This window comes from Cotesia typhae, unplaced genomic scaffold (genome assembly GCF_013202065.1).
Source record: "Cotesia typhae breed Kobodo isofemale line unplaced genomic scaffold, CoteBio_Ctyphae contig_11, whole genome shotgun sequence".
NCBI lineage: Eukaryota > Metazoa > Arthropoda > Insecta > Hymenoptera > Braconidae > Cotesia > Cotesia typhae.
The window spans coordinates 3204198-3222065 of NW_027423711.1; the positions used below are offsets into that span (position 1 = coordinate 3204198).

The 17868-nt window shown below is 27.6% G+C and overlaps 3 protein-coding genes across 4 annotated transcripts; 2 read left to right on the top strand and 1 right to left on the bottom strand.

Moving 5' to 3' along the window:
- Rpn8 (regulatory particle non-ATPase 8) lies at positions 1-2331 on the top strand. Its single transcript, XM_074237931.1, has 5 exons — positions 1-254; positions 421-513; positions 1099-1277; positions 1401-1604; positions 1835-2331. Exons 1-5 carry the CDS (start codon positions 80-82, stop codon positions 2141-2143), a joined length of 960 nt encoding a protein of 319 aa, XP_074094032.1. The 5' UTR covers positions 1-79; the 3' UTR covers positions 2144-2331.
- Positions 2332-2469: 138 nt separating this feature from the next.
- Positions 2470-11752, bottom strand: Atk (artichoke). Of its 2 annotated transcripts, XM_074237919.1 has the most exons (8): positions 11661-11752; positions 10302-10504; positions 8382-9552; positions 7165-7871; positions 6574-6898; positions 5718-5984; positions 4371-4728; positions 2470-4293 (listed from the first exon to the last, which is right to left on the bottom strand). In XM_074237919.1, exons 2-8 carry the CDS (start codon positions 10457-10459, stop codon positions 2717-2719), a joined length of 4563 nt encoding a protein of 1520 aa, XP_074094020.1. In that variant the 5' UTR covers positions 10460-10504; positions 11661-11752; the 3' UTR covers positions 2470-2716. The 2 variants fall into 2 exon arrangements, with proteins under 2 accessions (XP_074094020.1, XP_074094011.1); XM_074237910.1 differs by lacking the exon at positions 11661-11752 and having other exon boundaries at positions 10302-10579.
- Positions 11753-13937: 2185 nt separating this feature from the next.
- Tdh (L-threonine dehydrogenase) lies at positions 13938-17635 on the top strand. Its single transcript, XM_074237805.1, has 5 exons — positions 13938-14215; positions 14289-14552; positions 14882-15142; positions 16307-16573; positions 17206-17635. The coding sequence occupies exons 1-5, from the start codon at positions 14089-14091 to the stop codon at positions 17367-17369; spliced, it is 1083 nt and encodes a 360-aa protein (XP_074093906.1). The 5' UTR covers positions 13938-14088; the 3' UTR covers positions 17370-17635.
- Positions 17636-17868: the final 233 nt, after the last annotated feature.

A 17868-nucleotide genomic window follows, 5' to 3' on the forward strand; every position in this document is an offset into this window, starting at 1 on the left:
GATATAGCATAGCAAGCCAAATACAGATGCAGAGAGTATTACATGCAAAGCTGAGAAAAAAGAGAAATAATCATCAAAAATGCCGAGTCAAGAGGTTGTTACAACAAAAGTTGTGGTTCATCCACTGGTTTTATTAAGTGTCGTGGACCATTTTACTCGTATGGGAAAAATAGGTAATCAAAAACGCGTCGTAGGTGTTTTACTTGGATCTTGGCGAGCTAAAGGAGTTTTAGATGTGTCAAACAGTTTTGCAGGTTAGTTTCACTATTAACAATTACTCTTTTTTATAAGTTTTAAATTTAATAATAATCAGTAGTAATTAATTCTTTTTTTTTATAAATCTCTAATTATTTAATTAGTTATAATTACTCATTTTTTAAGTTTTAATTGTGTTAATAATTTTTGTATGTCTATTTTTAGTTCCCTTTGACGAGGATGACAAGGATAAATCAGTATGGTTTCTTGACCATGACTACCTTGAGAATATGTTTGGAATGTTTAAAAAAGTTAATGGTAAGTTATTTGATAATTTTAAAATTATCAGACATTTTACAATTTTTAAATATAAAAAAGGCCATTCGGCAGTCGAATGACATTAAAGTTAGCAGTCACTTGATTTTTCTTTTTAACAAATAAATTTATTCCGAAAAATTATTTTTAAAAAATTGCATTTTTTACTTTATAAAATTTCTAGACGTCAATTTATTTTTTTTACAATTTTTTTTTTATGAGGCCAAAGTTAGCAGACATTTGACAATTTTTTTATTTTTCTTGAAAAATGAATTACGCATAGAAAATTATTTATAAAAATGTCATTTAAAATTTTTTAGAGCTTCTAAAGATGAAATTTTTATGACAGTGAAGTTGACAGATATTAAAAATTTTTTTAGAATTTTATAACAATTAAATTATTATAAAAAAAAATTAAATGAAAAAGTTTCACAAGTAGAAATTAATAAAAATTTTTAGAAGCATTTTTTTATTGTAATTAATTTATTTAAAAAATTTAACCAATGAAATGTACTAAGAAAGAACTCTAAAAGTTTCAGTGTTCACATTTTTTTTAAAAAAAAAAGTTTTTAATTTTTAATTTTTCAGCTCGTGAAAAAGTCGTTGGATGGTATCACACTGGTCCTAAACTCCATCAAAACGACGTAGCAATAAACGAATTGATCAGAAGATACTGCCCTAACTCAGTGCTTGTTATTATTGATGCTAAACCAAAAGATCTTGGTCTTCCTACTGAGGCTTATCAAGCTGTCGAAGAAGTTCATGATGTACATGTCTTTTTAATTAATGAATTGAATTTATTCATGTTTTTTTTTTTTTTTTTTTTTTTTTTTTTTTTTTTTTAATGAACGAATGTAATTATTATTATTATTATTATTATTATTATTTAGGATGGATCACCCACATCGAAAACTTTTGAGCATATTCCCAGTGAAATTGGTGCTGAAGAAGCTGAAGAAGTTGGCGTAGAGCATTTACTAAGAGATATCAAGGATACAACTGTTGGCACATTGAGTCAAAGAATTACTAATCAACTTCTTGGACTCAAGGGTATTCATGCGCAGCTTCGTGAAATTAAAGATTACTTAATTCAGGTAAAATTAAACCTTGTTTAATTTATTCATTGAAATTTATTTAAAAAATAATATGAAGATTATTACATCAAAATTGGTAGTTCTAAATTAAATAGTTTTTAATGTTGAAAAAATTAATTTAAAAAAAAATTCTGAGGTCAAAATGACTCCAAGAGTTAACTTTAAAAATTATTAAAAAATATTATTATATTGTAAAATTATAATAATTTATTAAATTTTTAATATTACAGGTTAGCACTGGAAAACTCCCTATCAATCATCAAATTGTTTATCAACTTCAGGATATATTTAATTTACTTCCCGACATGACCCAAAACACTTTCGTAGACTCATTATACATAAAAACTAACGATCAAATGTTAGTAGTGTACTTAGCCGCGCTTGTCAGGTCTATAATCGCTTTGCACAATCTTATAAATAATAAGTTGACGAACCGTGATGCCGAGAAAAAAGAAACGGATAAAAAAACAGACACTAAGAAAGAAGAAAAAAAAGAGGATGAGAAAAAAGATGAGAAAGAAAAAGCTAAAGCTAAGTGATGAATAATTGGGACTTGATTAATTAAGAAACTAAAGATTTTTCATGATATCATCAAAAAGATAAATTAAATTGGTCATTGTTGCATTTATATACATTAAATTGAATTTGAAAAATACATTAGTAAATATTTTAAGTGTGAACCGTGACTAATTGATGAGTCTAAATAATAAATCTTAATTTGAACTAAGTCCTAGTTCTCTGTACATTTATAAATGTTCTTTTTTTAAACCGCAATTATCAAATCTTCGTCAACATTAAAGATAATAATTACAATAACTTATTATGGTTGACGTTTTATTCATCCTAAAATTTTAAAAATAATTTAAACCATCAGCCAATGAAGAAATAAAAATAATTATATTAAGCAATGTATTTTTTACTTCTATATTAATGACTCTCAGTGAGAATAAACTGCATTGTTAATATAATAATTAATAAGTAATTATAACTCGCTTAAATTAATTGTTAATACATTTTATTAATTTATATAAAATATTCTTAAATTATTTAAAACAGACTTTGGTATTACAGTCGATCCACTAGATTAATAATTATCTAATAACATTAATTAATTATTTGCACAATAATAAAAACATAAATGTAAAACAATTTATAAAATACGGTAAATACATTGTGATCGCGCTGCTGGTGTAAACTTCACCCATGTAAGGTTCTAAATTGGTATTATTATAATTCTGATAATACCAATTAAAAGGATCATCGTCATCAAGAATTTTTAAACTATTTTTTGTAGACTTTTTAACTGGATCTAAGTGAGTCAATTTACCGCTTTCACTGGTGTCATTAGATAGCTTTACTTTTCCAGCACGAGTGCTGTTAGATACGAAAGGAGCTTGAACTTTTTCAATAGTAGATCTTCCCAATGATTTAACAACAAATCCTGGACCTGATACTGTGCTTGCAGGAACTTGTCCACCTGGAACTAAAAATGCCGATAACGCAGAAGGTTCAAGCGCACGAGAAGTCTGAGCTAACAGACGTGTTTTCAAAGTCGTTACTTCCACCGTATCAGTGGATGAATTTTCATTCGTCGTTGAAATAAAGTCATTCAACATCATATTGGACATTGGAGTGGTTCTTGGTGGTTTTGGAAGCGATGCCAAGTCCTCTGAATTCCAGAAAATCTCTTGATCACTTTCAGTGTCTTCTTGTTTTTCAGTTGAGGTAAATAATGTTGTTAAATTTTCTTCTGTAGTGTGATTTATTTTTGAAGCAGGAGTTGTCCACACTATTCGACTGGCTATTTTACCATCTAAGAAAACACTTTCTTCAAAATCTTCATCGAGTTCAATGTTACTGTATTTTGTAGATGTTTTTATTGATGAAGAACTTGTTGTAGATGTTTTTAATAATGTTGAACCAGTTGTGTTAAATATTAATGGAATATTTTCTGTTGTATTGTTATTTTTTAGAGAAGTTGATGCTTCTTTAGGGAAAGATGATACTCTACGTGGATTTGTAGCACTTGGTAATGCTGAAGTATCGCTTTTAATATTATAAACTTCATCATTTTTTTTACTAATATTTTTATTATTTATATTATTATTATTATTATCATCACTATTACTAATATTATTTTTTTTACCAGGAAAAACTCGAGTAATAGTCGCAGAGTGATTAATCGTATCATTTTTTTTTCTTTCAAGTAAAATCAGCGGATTGACAATGGGTCGAAAACCTCTTTGAGGCTCTGGCAAAGGATTGAATCCTTTGTGCATTTCCGGTTCAATAGTTGGATATGTGCGGTATCTACTTCTAGAAGGTCTTCCGTCTTCTTTTCGTTGGGATTTTTTCCCCGAGCTCCAGAGATTGAAATTTAAATTCGGTAAAGGTACTCCGAAAAATGTAAAACCGGAACTGCTTGGCGATGGAGGTAGTGGATTTTTTTTCTTAGTTAAATTTCCGTTCATTGGCTTCGAGATTGATGTTGTCGTTTGAATTATTTTAATTGGACCTGTCTTCATATTCGATAACGGATGATTTTCATTGCTTAATTTATTTGCTAAATTTTGAGAATTATTTTGGTCATTCTCGGGATAGTCGTCGTAATAATAATCTGGGTTCTGAATTAATTTTGATGGGCTATGGGCATTCATCCAAGCTGGTGGAGGTTTTCCTTCTCCATAATCTAAAATGTTTTATTATTTATTGTGAATTTTGGTTTATATTAAATCTTAATTGAAATAATAAATAAAATATGCTTACAAGAAGGGAGCAAAGATTGGTCAATAAATTCAGTTTCGCATCCTGGATGAATTGGCTCTACTTGCTTCTTCTTTAGACAGTCCTGTCGAGAGAGTCTCACTTCTCTGAAGAGTGAACCGTCTGCACAACGTGGACCTTCTGATGAGGATTGTTGTAGCCATCCTCGCAGCCAAATCATATCACAGGAACAAGACAGCGGATTTCCGTCTATGTCCAAAATTTCTATGTTGGAGCGAAGTCTTTTAAATACGTTCTCGGATATTGATGACATTCGGTTACTTCTCATACTCAGTACTCTTAATCTTGGCATGTTGTCAAATGGTGACCCTTGGATTCCACAAATACGGTTGTTATCCATCTGTAATAAATAATTATAGCTTATGTATAAATTATTTAAATTAAAAAAAAAAAAAGTAAATTTAAATACTAATTTTATTATTAAAGATTGAGCAAACTTTTATCTTTTTTTGATCTATATTTTTTCAAAAAGTACATCAAAAAATGACCAATTAAAAAAAAAAAAAAATGTCATAATTTTATAAAAAATTTATAAATTTTTTTATCAATAAAATCAAATAGAAATTTCGTTCAAAAAAATGAAAATGCCTTTTTGCCTTCAAAAATTGGAGAAAATTTGGGCTCACATTTTTTTTTTGGATAAAATTTTTATTTTATTTTATTTTTTTTTTTTTGATGTTTTTGATATATTTTTTTTTTTAAGTCCATAAAAAAACGAACAATTGAAAAAAAAAAAATTGAATTCACAATTTTTCAAAAAATTTATAAACTTTTTTGATAATTTGTTAAAATTATGATAATTAACTTTTTTTTTTAATTGTTCATTTTTTTATGTATTTATAAAAAATATATCAATAAAATCAAATAGAAATTTCTTTTAAAAAAATGAAAATTATTGACCTCACGTGTAAATACTTATTTTTTTTTTTTTTTTTTCAATTATTTTTAATACTTTTAATTTTTTTCTCATGAAAAATTTACACTTTTTAAAAATTTTTTTTTCTAATGAAAAAACATAAAATAATTTTCTCAAATTTATAAATAATTTATATTTTACGAAACTAAAAGTATTGTAATTTATAATTAGTAATTATTAAAAGTTCTTTCTATGAAATCAATCTTATCTTAAGAAAAATAAAAATTACTATAAAACACCTGTTAATCTCCATAATTAACAATGCGCATCAAAATAATTGTTATTGCCCTAGCATAACAAGAAGATTACAAGATTAAATTAGATTAGAAACAGGGAAGCTTCACTTTCTTTGTGAAAGTGTCACTTTTTTTTTTTAATAAATATGATATTAATTAAATGTTTTTCAAACTTACTTTTAATTCAACTAACCACTCCAAAGTAGCAATATTTTCACTCGACACACGAGTTAAACGATTGTGACTAAGATCGAGTACTTCAAGTGATCGTAAATTAGATACTCCTGCATGTTCCAAACTTGGTAAAAGATTGTAGCTCAAATTTAAAAATAAGAGATTTGGCACGTTTATGAATGCATTTATTGCAATCTCTTGAATTCGATTTTCTTGCATTTCAGCGCTCTGCAGCAACGGAAGATCGGTAAACGCTCCTGTTGGAATCATCTGAAACATCAGTAGTGTAAAAAATACTGTCAATAATAAAATAAGTCCTTAATTAATACCCAGAGAGAAAAAAAATTTTTCTTAGCTGAAGAAATCAAAAATTTTTTCACAGTAACTTTATTTAAAAAAAGAGTTATTATTTACAAGTTTTTTCTTTTAATTTTGTTATATTTTTTTTATGAAATAAAAAAATGAACAATTTAAAAAAAAAAGTTGATTAATCAAATTTTATAAATTTTTTTTTAAATTGTGTTCAATTTTTTAATTTTCATTTTTTTGAACGAAATTTTTTTTTGAAAATTTTGATGTTTTTTTTTTTTTTAAATACATAAAATAAATGAAAAATTAAAAAAAAGTTGATTAATCTAATTTTAACAAATTTTAGAAATTTATAAATTTTTTTTTTTTTATTTTAATGTTTTTTTTTTTTTAAATACAGAAAAGAAATGAAAAATTAAAAAAAAAGCTGATTACTACAATTTTACAAATTTTCAAAAAAAAATTTCTAAAAAATTAATTTCTTGTTACAAGGATGTCCATATTTTTTAAAAGAAATTTTTTCGCTCAGTATAACAACGACTTTTATTACCTGAATGCGATTTTTTCCAAGGCGAATAGCTTGAAGCTCGGGAAGATTCTTAATAGCATTCCTTTCGATAACTCTCAAATCATTATTCTCGAGATCGATAAAACTCAATCGCGGCAACCGATTGAAAGCTCCCTCACTTAACTCTTTAATTTTATTTCTCACGAGTTTTAGCTCGAGAAGCGACGTTAGACTGCTCAGCGTGTCAGAAGATAATGCGGTCAATTTATTGAAACTCAGATCGAGAAATTCAAGTGACGTGAGTCCGTGTAATGACCCCGGTAACTCGGTTAATGTGTTATAGGACATGTGAAGTTCTTTTAAATTTCTGAAATTATTAAAAATAATTATATACTTAATTAATTGTAAGTGATTATTATTTCTAAACATTCATTGAAATCACAAGACCGTAATAATTATCGAATTAAACTTTCTCAACGAGAATGAATGATTTTTTGAATTACATAACCGAAAGTAGATTTTCATTAAAAATAAATACAAAGGACTATTATTACAAACTTATCATCGTCAAAATCAAAATAATTATAATTAATCGTATAAATTTTAAAAAAGACAGCCTAAAATTATTATTACCGTGTCGAAGAAAATATCGTGTGAGGAATTTGAGCTAAATTATTTCGCGCCAAATCTATCATCTGAAGCTCAACGTTGTCACCAAAAATATCAGGTCGTATAAGTTCCAATCTATTGCCCCTTAAATTTAAGTCCATCAGCATTCTAAGGGGTTTCAAACTTCTACCATGAAGAGACATAATGCGATTGTGTCTGAGATCCAATTGCTCGAGCCTGGCAAGTCGATCAAAGGTCCCGTCTTCAATCACTCTTATCGCATTGTAACCCAGCTTCAATTTCTTCAAATTAGGCAGCTCGCTCAAGGACCCAGGTAAGACTCTTTCAATGCCATTTGCATTTAAATCCAGCGATCTTAATGCCGGCAGTACCAAGTCTTGATTTTCTAATGCTGGCAACATGACGATGCGGTTCATCGGCAGATGAAGGTGCTCTATATTCTTCGGCAAACCTGGTACGATTTCGATAAATCGATTCCAACCGATGTCCAGTTCGTATAAACTTGACAAGTGTCTCATTGTCATAGGATGGATTAGAGAGATTGCATTGTGGGATAAGTTTAAATACTCCAGAGCTGGGACATTTAAAAAAGACTCTGGTTCTATCATTCCTATTTCGTTGCCACTCAGATCGAGTCTACGTAAATTTGGCAAATTTTCAAAAAGTGCTGGTTCGACGTGTCTAAAGTAGTTTTCAGATAAATCAAGTCCCTGTAAAAAAAATTTTAGATAATTATTTGCAAGTGCAGTCCAAGATTTTAATTTTAATTTTTTTTTTTTTTGGAAATTTCGATGTTTTTTTTTTTTTTTTTTTTAAAAAAAATGAACAATTTAAAATAAAAATTAATTATCCCAATTTTAACAAATTTTCAAAGTTTCAAAAAAATTATAAATTTTTTTGCAAAATTGTGATATTTAAGATTTTTTTTAAATTGTTCGTTTTTTTTTAAGTACTTTTAAAAAAATATATATTAAAAAAAGATAAAATAGAAATTTTATCCAAAAATATGAGAGCCAAAATTTTTCCCAACTTTTTTCATCCAAGATTCTACTCAGTGATATCTGTGGTGAAAAAAATTTTCAGATGGTAGCTAGTATAATCCAGATTATACTGAGTGATATCTGGATTATACTCATTGTAATCCAGAGTATACTGGGTGATATCTGGATTATACTCATTATAATCTGGATTATACTAGCTACTATCTGAAATTAATTTACTTTCAATCCAGGTAAATTCCAAAAAGGAGCTTCTAAAAGATTAGTCAATGAATTATTTCTAAGCCTTAATTCTCTCAGAGCTGGCATTGCTGAAAAAGTTTCTCGCTGTAAAAAAGTGAGTCTATTGTGATCAAGGTGAAGACGCTCGAGAGTTGGATGGCCTCTCATAGTACCGAATGGAATCTCTTCAAATTGATTGTAAGAAGCATCTAGAAACTTTAATCGTGGCAATGCTTCTAGGATAGCACGAAGTTCGTTTACGTGATTCAAACGATTGCCCATTACCCACAGCTCCTCTAAAGTGCTACCAGTGCGTTGGATGAAAAACTCTGGATGTATTCTGCTGATTAGATTGTAGTTCAAATCCAGTACACGCAAAACTGGTAGCATCTGAAAAGCTCCGGGAAATATTTCAGTTATGAAATTTCCAGTTAGATAAAGTCTGCTCAATGATGGTAAATTTACAAACGCTTCTTCTTGCAACCGCGTTATTTTATTGCTGTTTAAACGAATCACTGACAATACTGGTAGCTCTATCATTGCGCGACCGATTATTGCAGCATCGGGAATTTTATTGTCTTCGAATGATATTTCTCTTAATTCTGGAAGGTCGACAAATGCACGTGGATGAATCCAAACAATTCCACAGCTGGTTATATTTATCAGTGCCAATTTTGGCAAATTTTTAAACAGCCCAGCTTCCAAGCGCATCAATTTCGGGCTACCGAATATGTGCAGTTGCTCTAAATTTGGTAAATCGCGGAAATTCATCGGCGACAACTCGAGTAAGGTTGGCGAATTTACTTGAAGGTAACGAAGTTTTGTTAAACTTGACAATCTTGGCAAACGTTTCATTGATCTACTTTGCAGGGTAATTGCTTCAAGACCCATGAGATTGTCTAAACTGTCAATGGGTAATGACCGCAATTCCGGCTCGACGATAAATAATTCTAACAGAGAATCGTGCAAACCGTCTAACCATCCTGAAGACACTCGCTCCAAGTGATTGTTTCGGAGCATTAGGCGCAGCACCCGTAGATTTGTGAATACTTTTCCAGGTAAACTTGGTAAATTGTTATTTTCGAGGATCAACTCGTCCACTGGATGACTTATGTAGTGACTTACTGCTTTTAAGCCTTCGAGTACTTTTGGTAATTCACTGTGGCTACACCTGAAAAAAATTTTTTTTTTTTTTAATTAAACATTTTTTTTTTTTTTGATAATCTATATTATTAAGAGATTAAAAAAAATTTTGTGTCCAGGATAGTCATATGATAAAATCTGTTTTTTTTTTTTAGTGAAATTTAGTGTCATTGCAAAGGTCTTGACTTGAATTTGTGCCTTTTCAAGGTTTCTTATCATTCTCAGAAATTATTAATTTATTGTGATAAGTATTTAGGCTGCATTCAAAAATGCTCTATCTCTAGATACATACAGAAAAAAAAATTTACTTGATTCAAGAGAAAAATTCTTGAATTAAGTAAAATTTCCTCAAATTAAGAATAATTTTCTTAAATCAAGAATTTTTCTACTCAAATCAAGAATATTGAGCTCTTTAAAAATATATACTTGATTCAAGAAAATTTTTTTTTCTGTGCATGATTAAGAAATGACCTTGTTTCTTGAGAACTACTGATATTTTGAAAGATATAAGCTCACCCCGACATTACACTCATCAAGACCTTTCATTTAAGTACCCACATCAATTTTTCATATATTTTATATATATATATATATATATATATATATATATATATATATATATATATATATATATATATATATATGTATATATGGAAAATATATCAAAATACATGTGGGTACTCAAATAAAAGCTCTTGATGCGTGTAACATTGGGATGAGCTTATATTTTTAAAAACGTCAATATTTAAGAAATTACGAAAAATAATAAAAAATTACCATATTTGATATTCCATATCTCTCATAGAACATCTACATGGTAAAATTTTTTCTTGCGATGGGCACCCATAGTCATCTTGGCAATCAACAATTTTAACAATAAAAATCAACAAAAAAAACAGGCATACGGCTTGTCGCCCTTCTGACGTTGTTCCCATTTTGATAACAATTAAATAGTCACTTTTTCATGATCTCTCGTCTCTCTGAAAGATAAATGGATAATTATAGTTATAAAATTCAAAAGAAAACAAGTACAAACAGTATTTAAAGGCGTATGGATCGTTAAAGATGTCGAAATAGTAAACAGTCGGTAAATAATTTGGCAATATTTTAAACGAAGGTATTTAAGATTATATGTTTTTATTATTCTTTTCACTAAACAGGTGCCTTTAATTGAGGTATGTTTCATAAGTACAAGTAACACGTGTTGTGGCATTTAAATAAAATGATGGTGTCAAAACATATTTGTATTATTGTATGTCTTTAATATTTAAAATGCAGGAAATAGTGGGCTACACTACGAAAGAGGATAAAAATGTTTAAAGTCATGGTACTCCATTCTTAACACGTCGACGTCACGGTCGCAGAAGGATAAAATTGATCCTCGGACCGCAAGTAAGCCAAAGACCGCTATGACAATCATTCGCCGTTAATAATTACTTCTAACTTAAATTAACTGAGGACACAAATGCACATTCACGTACGTATATGCTTTTTAAAGTATTTACGATGGTAGTATTGACGTTCTTCGATATATCTTCGTACGCTAATATCAGTAAATTGCCAGCTAATTTATTTTTAAACAATTAAGCTAATGACAATGACTTTTTCCGAAATAATTACTTATGCAATGACAATAATTAATGCATCATTTAGAAAGTATGTTGTGTAACAAATTAAAATAATAAATGATCATTTTTTTGATGATTGATGGATTTTGAGATGAAGAGTAAGGAAAGTATGACTAAGGTATTGTTATACCTTTAAATTGTTTCGCATAAAGTGAAAGTGATTCGGACTTCCTGCATATTTTTCCAGATCTCAACCCAAGTCCGAGGATATTCATCGTGATTTAAATCTGCTATCGTTATGCAACGTTGCATTAAGGTCGTGCACCTTCCAGACAATTTGCGAGAACGAACTTTTTGTTAATATACGTACAGACCAGACAATAACATACTGTCCGGTCCAAAATTTCATAACTTTAATTGGGGTCAGTTTTAAAAGATGCCAATTAACGAACGGTAAAAGAAACAATCGCTTCACAGTCGGAAGATTGCGAGAAAAATTTTTTTTAGATTGATTAAATAATTTAACGATGGGATTAAAAATTTTTATTGATAAATTTGTGTGACTTACCTACAATCCAAAAAATTACAATAGTTCTGCGATTTTTGGTTGATTATTTACAATATTAAATAAGGGAAGAAATCAAAATTGCTGTTGTGGATTAAACAAAAATAATCACTTTTTAATTTAATTTTTAATTTTTTTAATTTAATTTTTCTGTCGCCTAGGACCAAACGGTTAGAGCGACGTTAAATAAATTAATTAAAAAAAAAAAAAATTTTATTTTTTATTTAAAATTTTTAATTTTTTTGTTTATTTTTAATTTTTAATTCTATTTTTTATTTTAAATTAAAATTTTTTTTTTTTAATTTAATTTTTAAATAAATTTTTTATTTTAATTTTTAATTTAATATTTAATTTAAACAACAAACTAAGTAAGTTCTTTCTGTTGCACGTTACAGAAATAAACTAAGTACCGAGTAAGGATAACAAGTGTTCGAAGCACACGCGGTTGAAGTATCTATGGATGGGGAAATAGAAAGAAGAAAGAAGACACGGCTGGGGGAATCCCCGGTAATTCCCGCCAAAGTTGAACCGACCAAATCCTTACATACATCGTATAGTGGACAGACGAACTAAAAAGAGGGAGAAATGGGAGAAAAAATAACATTGCGAAGTGGGTGTTCAACTACCGTGAAGACACGCTTAATAATATATATCTTTTTCCTTTCTCCAAGATATCATCACGGGCGCGAAAATTGTCGCTTGTTAAACTCACGACACTTATGTTGCTTTCTTTTGATGTTATAATTTGTAGTAATATTGATTTCTTGTTTTGACGGCTGAAAAGTTTGATATTTGATTTGAGGAGTTGTTAATTAATTGAGTAATAATGGACTGGAAGAATATGAGTTTAATTAGGTTGTAACGCATGTACGTTCCAACCTACATGCCATTCGAGTCTTCGTGTCTTGTTATTTCGTTTTTTTTTCTTTATTTTCCTGCTCTAAAGATTTTGATTTTTTTTTTTTTTTTTTTTTTTTAATAAAAAAATTTAATATTGTAATTAACTTATAATAGTATTTATAGAAAATTAATCAGAGTGGTCTGGATTAATTTGCCAGAAGAAATGAGGGAAGTGAAGTATAAACTACGACAAAAAGGATAAACAGAAAAAAAAAATTAATTTGAATAAGGAAATAATTTTTAAGAATTTCTTCTTGATTTGAACAGAAAAATTCTTAAACTAAAAAATTTGTCTTGGCTTAAGCGGCGTATCTAGTGTGACAGCCTAAAAAAAAAAAGATGATTTTTGGGAATTAAAATAAAAAAAAAATCCAGTACGAATTGTTTTAAAATTTTAAGGGGATATTTATACATATTTTAAGATACATATTATAATTATAATTATTGTCAGAACAATAAGAAAAATAAAAATTTCTAAATTTTTCAAGAATGACTGTTTTGTCGTAAGTCAAAGCCGTAATAAATTTATATATTCTACAGATTACTTTAAACTATTATTAATAATTTAATAAAATTTAATTCTTTACTAACATATACAGAATACCAATACATTCAATGTTTTCATCTGGAATGTCTAGGAACCGTCTTAGACTTAAAGTATACAAAAGAAAATAGTCGACTAATCAGGTTCGACCGGTTGGGACGAGCCTCTTTTTGTATTTACGTCTCATCTGTTATAGTTCAGTAGAAAATAAAATAGTAGTAATATTACACCACAATTATGACATCATGAAATCGCATCAAGGCTATTTAATTAATTCTAAAAAAATGTAATGCGTATTAAATAGTAATACTCATATACAATGTTTTATTATTTCTATTTACTCCGACAGCCTGTCAAGATAAATAAGTTTTTGCGATTTTATAGCTAATAAATTACGCAATTAACAGCCGCGTAAAATAACAAGATCAATTAATAAATTAATAGAATAATAAATCAACTACTGGTTATTTAAATAATTAAAAAAACCAGTTTTTTAATAAAAAAAAAAAAAAAAAAAAACTGTTTCTTTATTTTCAAATATTCACCCATTTTGACTCTTATTTTTGGATAGATTATATTTTGCTGCCAAAAGGTCATTATTTGTTTGTAAATATAATATTTATAAATATTCTCTAGTGGTAATAAATTATTGCATCGGTACTTTTTTTATAATTTACATGTCTGGACTAAAACAGGTATAAACCAAAGATCTCCCATTCGATGTTGCCCTCTCTCCATCAAAACTGGTTTTCCAAATTCCTATCTAATAGGAGTACCGTACGATCATATCATATTGTATTAAAGTGAGCTGTACCTGGAGTGAGCAGTAGTTGCTAGACCGTAAACCGATCAACAATCAATACTGCACAATAATTTATCTCCATTTTGTCGTATCTTTCAGCAAACCGTTATTTATAATCCATTGAACGTAAAAAATTAAAGCAGAATTTTCAACCCTCCAAAAAAAATTTTTTTTTTTAATTAAAAATGTTTAGCAGAAAATTTCTGAGATTGAAATCTCAGATAAATATTTCTTTACGCGGAATTAAAACGAGTGAAATTTTTAAAAAGGACATTAGAAGTTCTGATAAACCGCCACGAATTTTAATAACAGGTAAAATTATTTTTTTATTTTATTTATTAATTAAATTAAAATATTAAAACAAGAATTTTTTTTTTAATTAAAGGTGGATTAGGACAACTAGGAACAGAATGCGCAAAATTGCTACGAAAAAATTACGGCAGCGAAAATGTGATCCTATCGGACATAATAAAGCCGTCAAATGAATCTTTATCAAACGGGCCATTTATTTTCGCGGATATTTTAGATTTTAAAGGGTTGCAAAAAATAGTCGTCAATCATCAAATTGATTGGCTGATACATTTCAGTGCACTGCTAAGTGTTATTGGGGAGCAAAATGTTCCATTAGCTGTGCGTGTCAATATTGAAGGTGAAAAAAACTGTTTTTTCCTTATAATTATAATTTTTAATTCCATGATTTGCATAAATTTTAATTATCTTTATTTTATTATTATCAAAGTCAAAAGTAACTTGAAAAAAAAAAAAAAAAAAAAAAAAAAAAAAAAAAGTAAAATTATGTTGTTTAGAAAGTCAAAGTGAAAGTTAAATAACAAAGACGATTTCGAGCGCGTTGGAGTGTAATTTTGTGACGGAAACTTTTATTATAATTCATTAAGTTGCTTTCTTAAATTAAAAAGAAAATACAAATTTGATGACTTTTATTTTTCAATTTAAATTTAAATATTTGTAAACTCACAGGGATGCACAATGTGATGGAGTTGGCTAAGCAGTATAACTTGAAAATATTTGTACCCTCGACTATCGGAGCTTTTGGTCCTGATTCGCCACGCAATCCTACGCCTAATACCACTGTGCAGCGGCCGAGGACTATTTATGGTGTCAGTAAAGTACACGCTGAACTTCTTGGGGAATATTACCATCACAGATTTGGCCTTGATTTTCGCTGTTTGAGATTCCCAGGGGTAATTAGCAGCGACCCTCCTGGCGGTGGTACTACAGGTAAAATAATTAAGTTATTAAGGCAAATTAAATTATTAAGGCAAAAGGTCCCAGTTAAAAGCCATAAGGGCGTATAAAAAAAATTTATTTTCGGGAATCAGCGTATTTTTTTTTTTTTACACAAAAAAAAAAATTTACTTGAATCAAGTAAATAATCTTGAAGAATTTCATCTTTTTGATTTGAGTAGAAAAATTCTTAAACTAAGAAATTTTTACTGGTTTAAATAAATCTCACTTGATTTAAGAATTTTTCGTCTTGATCCAAGACAATGAAACCCTTCAAAATTATTTTCTTGGTTTAAAAATTTTTCTCTTGATTCAAATTAATTTTTTTTTTCTATGTATGGCTTCCGGGACCTACCTCGGATGTCAAAAGGGCATATAATAAAAATTCTATTTTTTTTCTAAGTCCAAAAAAATTTTTAGTTTGAAAAAAAATTTTTTTTTGCATTTTTGGACATTTCATGAAAAAAAATTTTTTTTTAAATCGACGTATTTTTTCATGAAATGTCCAGAAATGCAAAAAAAATTTTTTCTTCAAACTAAAAATTTTTTTGAACTTAGAAAAAAAAATAGGATTTTTATTCGACGCTCTTATGGTATCAAAAACGCGAAATATTTTAAATAAATTTTATTTTAAAGGAGAATTATTGTGCAAAAAGAAATAACTAGGCTATAAATCTAAACAGCAATAGCGATAGCGGTTTCGTTGGTACAATTGCATAATGAGGTAATCAATCTTGAAATTTGAGAGCTTGCAAGCGTGAGATTGTCTTGTTTACTCTACGATCCATGAACTATTTTCTGGATTAAAGTAACAGAATAAATTATTCATTTAAATGCATTTCTTCACATATTATATATTAAATTATTTTTTGCATCTGAAAAAAATTCTATTTTTTTTTTTTTTATTTTAAATTTTTGATATGAAAATTAAATTAATAGAAATCTGACACTCAGTATTATTTTTCTTATTAAAAAAAAATAAAAAGAAAAAATTATACATCTATAAAATTTGAAAAACTATAAGTGCAATTTTTTAAAAATATTTTTTTAGTTCTAATTTAATTAATAAAAAATTTTCTTAAATGTTTGCTTATTTTAGTATTATATTTTTGATTGATAAAACTGAAAATTGATTTTTAATTAATTTATTTTTTTCAGATTATGCAGTTGCAGTTTTTCATGAAGGGTTGATGACTAAAAGATATGAATGCTACTTAGAACCTTATACGAAATTACCTATGATGTATATTGACGACTGCTTGAACTCTTTGTTCCAATTCCTCAATGTTCCTGACGAGATGCTGAAAAAGCGAACATATAATGTTACTGCAATGAGTTTTACACCTGAGGAGTTGTTTAATGAACTACGTAAACATATTCCTGATCTTGAAATTTCATATAAACCGGATTCACGGCAATTGATAGGTATTTATTTTATTTAATAAATTTAATTAAATAACTAAAAAAAATTTTTTTTTTTTTTTTTAAATAAAAATTGAATATTGATGATTTTAAGTAAAAATAAGCAATTTACATTTTTTTTTACAAAAAAAAAAATTCAATTTTTTTTACAAAAAAAAAATCTCAATTTTTTAAGAATGTAAAACTGCAAAAATTAAAAAAAAAAATAATGAAACATTTATTTATTAATTTTATTTTTTTGAGAAAATTTAAACAACGTTAATTTTTTTAAACTTTTTTTACGAATTAAAATTATCAATAATTATTATAGACTTAGTTGAAGTTTAAAAAAATATTTAAAAATTAATACAAAATTTTTTTTAACCATTTTGTGACCTTAAAATATTTTTTCGCAATTGCTTGAGACAGAAATATCACAAAAGATAGAGATACTTCTAGCTCCAAAGCCATGTATTATACCTAGCTTTCTCAATTAAAAAAATTGCTAGTTAGAAAGTTGATTTTAAAATTTAGACAGAATTAATCAGATACTTTTTATCAAATGAAAATTTTTTTTTTCGTTTATTTTAAACTCAAATTACTTCTGGAGATTCTAATTAAAATAATTTAATAAAAAATTTTTTTTTTATTCACAGCTGAATCGTGGCCGCAAGTATTTGATGACTCGGAAGCTCGTAATGATTGGGGATGGTCGCACAAATATGATTTAAAAAGGCTCGTGTCAACAATGATCCAAGATGTTAGTGAAAATTTCGTGCCTAAATATCAAAGACTCAAGGAAGTTAACAGCTACGTATAATTCAAGAAAAAATCAATTTATTTGAAATTTAGAAGTAAAAATTTGCATAAAAAATTTTAATTAATGTAAAATTCGTAATATAGATTAAAATCATTTTAGCAATTACAAGTATAAATTTATTATACATGTTTAAAATAATAAAATTTTTTTAAAATATTAAATTTATTAATTTAAATATAGGTAATTAGCAATTTTGCAGTCACTATGTGACTGCCGAGATTTGTGAGCTAAAAATAAATAAAATTTTGCTTTATTAAATAATGACTTTTGTTAAATTGCACTGTACTTTTTTAAATATTGGAGTTTTTTAAGATATAAGCTCATTCCGATGTTACACTCATCAAGAGCTTTCATTTGAGTACTCACATGCATTTTTGATATATTTTTCATATATATATATAATATATATTTTAAAAATATAAGCTCATTTTAATGTTACACTCATCAAGAGCTTTCATTTGAGTACCCACATGCATTTTTGATATATTTTTCATATATT

What these genes read in the sequence shown, in the direction of transcription:
- Tdh (XM_074237805.1), top strand. Translation starts at nt 14,089, where the DNA reads ATGTTTAGCAGAAAATTTCTGAGATTGAAATCTCAGATAAATATTTCT. An exon ending in TGTGCGTGTCAATATTGAAG is followed by an intron (nt 14,553 to 14,881) that starts GTGAAAAAAACT and finishes GTAAACTCACAG; the next exon opens with GGATGCACAATGTGATGGAG. An exon ending in TCCTGGCGGTGGTACTACAG is followed by an intron (nt 15,143 to 16,306) that starts GTAAAATAATTA and finishes TATTTTTTTCAG; the next exon opens with ATTATGCAGTTGCAGTTTTT.
- Atk (XM_074237919.1), bottom strand. Translation starts at nt 10,459, where the DNA reads ATGGGAACAACGTCAGAAGGGCGACAAGCCGTATGCCTGTTTTTTTTG. An exon ending in ACGATATTTTCTTCGACACG is followed by an intron (nt 6,899 to 7,164) that starts GTAATAATAATT and finishes TAATAATTTCAG; the next exon opens with AAATTTAAAAGAACTTCACA. An exon ending in AGTGGTTAGTTGAATTAAAA is followed by an intron (nt 4,729 to 5,717) that starts GTAAGTTTGAAA and finishes TATTTATTACAG; the next exon opens with ATGGATAACAACCGTATTTG.
- Rpn8 (XM_074237931.1), top strand. Translation starts at nt 80, where the DNA reads ATGCCGAGTCAAGAGGTTGTTACAACAAAAGTTGTGGTTCATCCACTG. An exon ending in TGTGTCAAACAGTTTTGCAG is followed by an intron (nt 255 to 420) that starts GTTAGTTTCACT and finishes GTCTATTTTTAG; the next exon opens with TTCCCTTTGACGAGGATGAC. An exon ending in AATGTTTAAAAAAGTTAATG is followed by an intron (nt 514 to 1,098) that starts GTAAGTTATTTG and finishes TTAATTTTTCAG; the next exon opens with CTCGTGAAAAAGTCGTTGGA.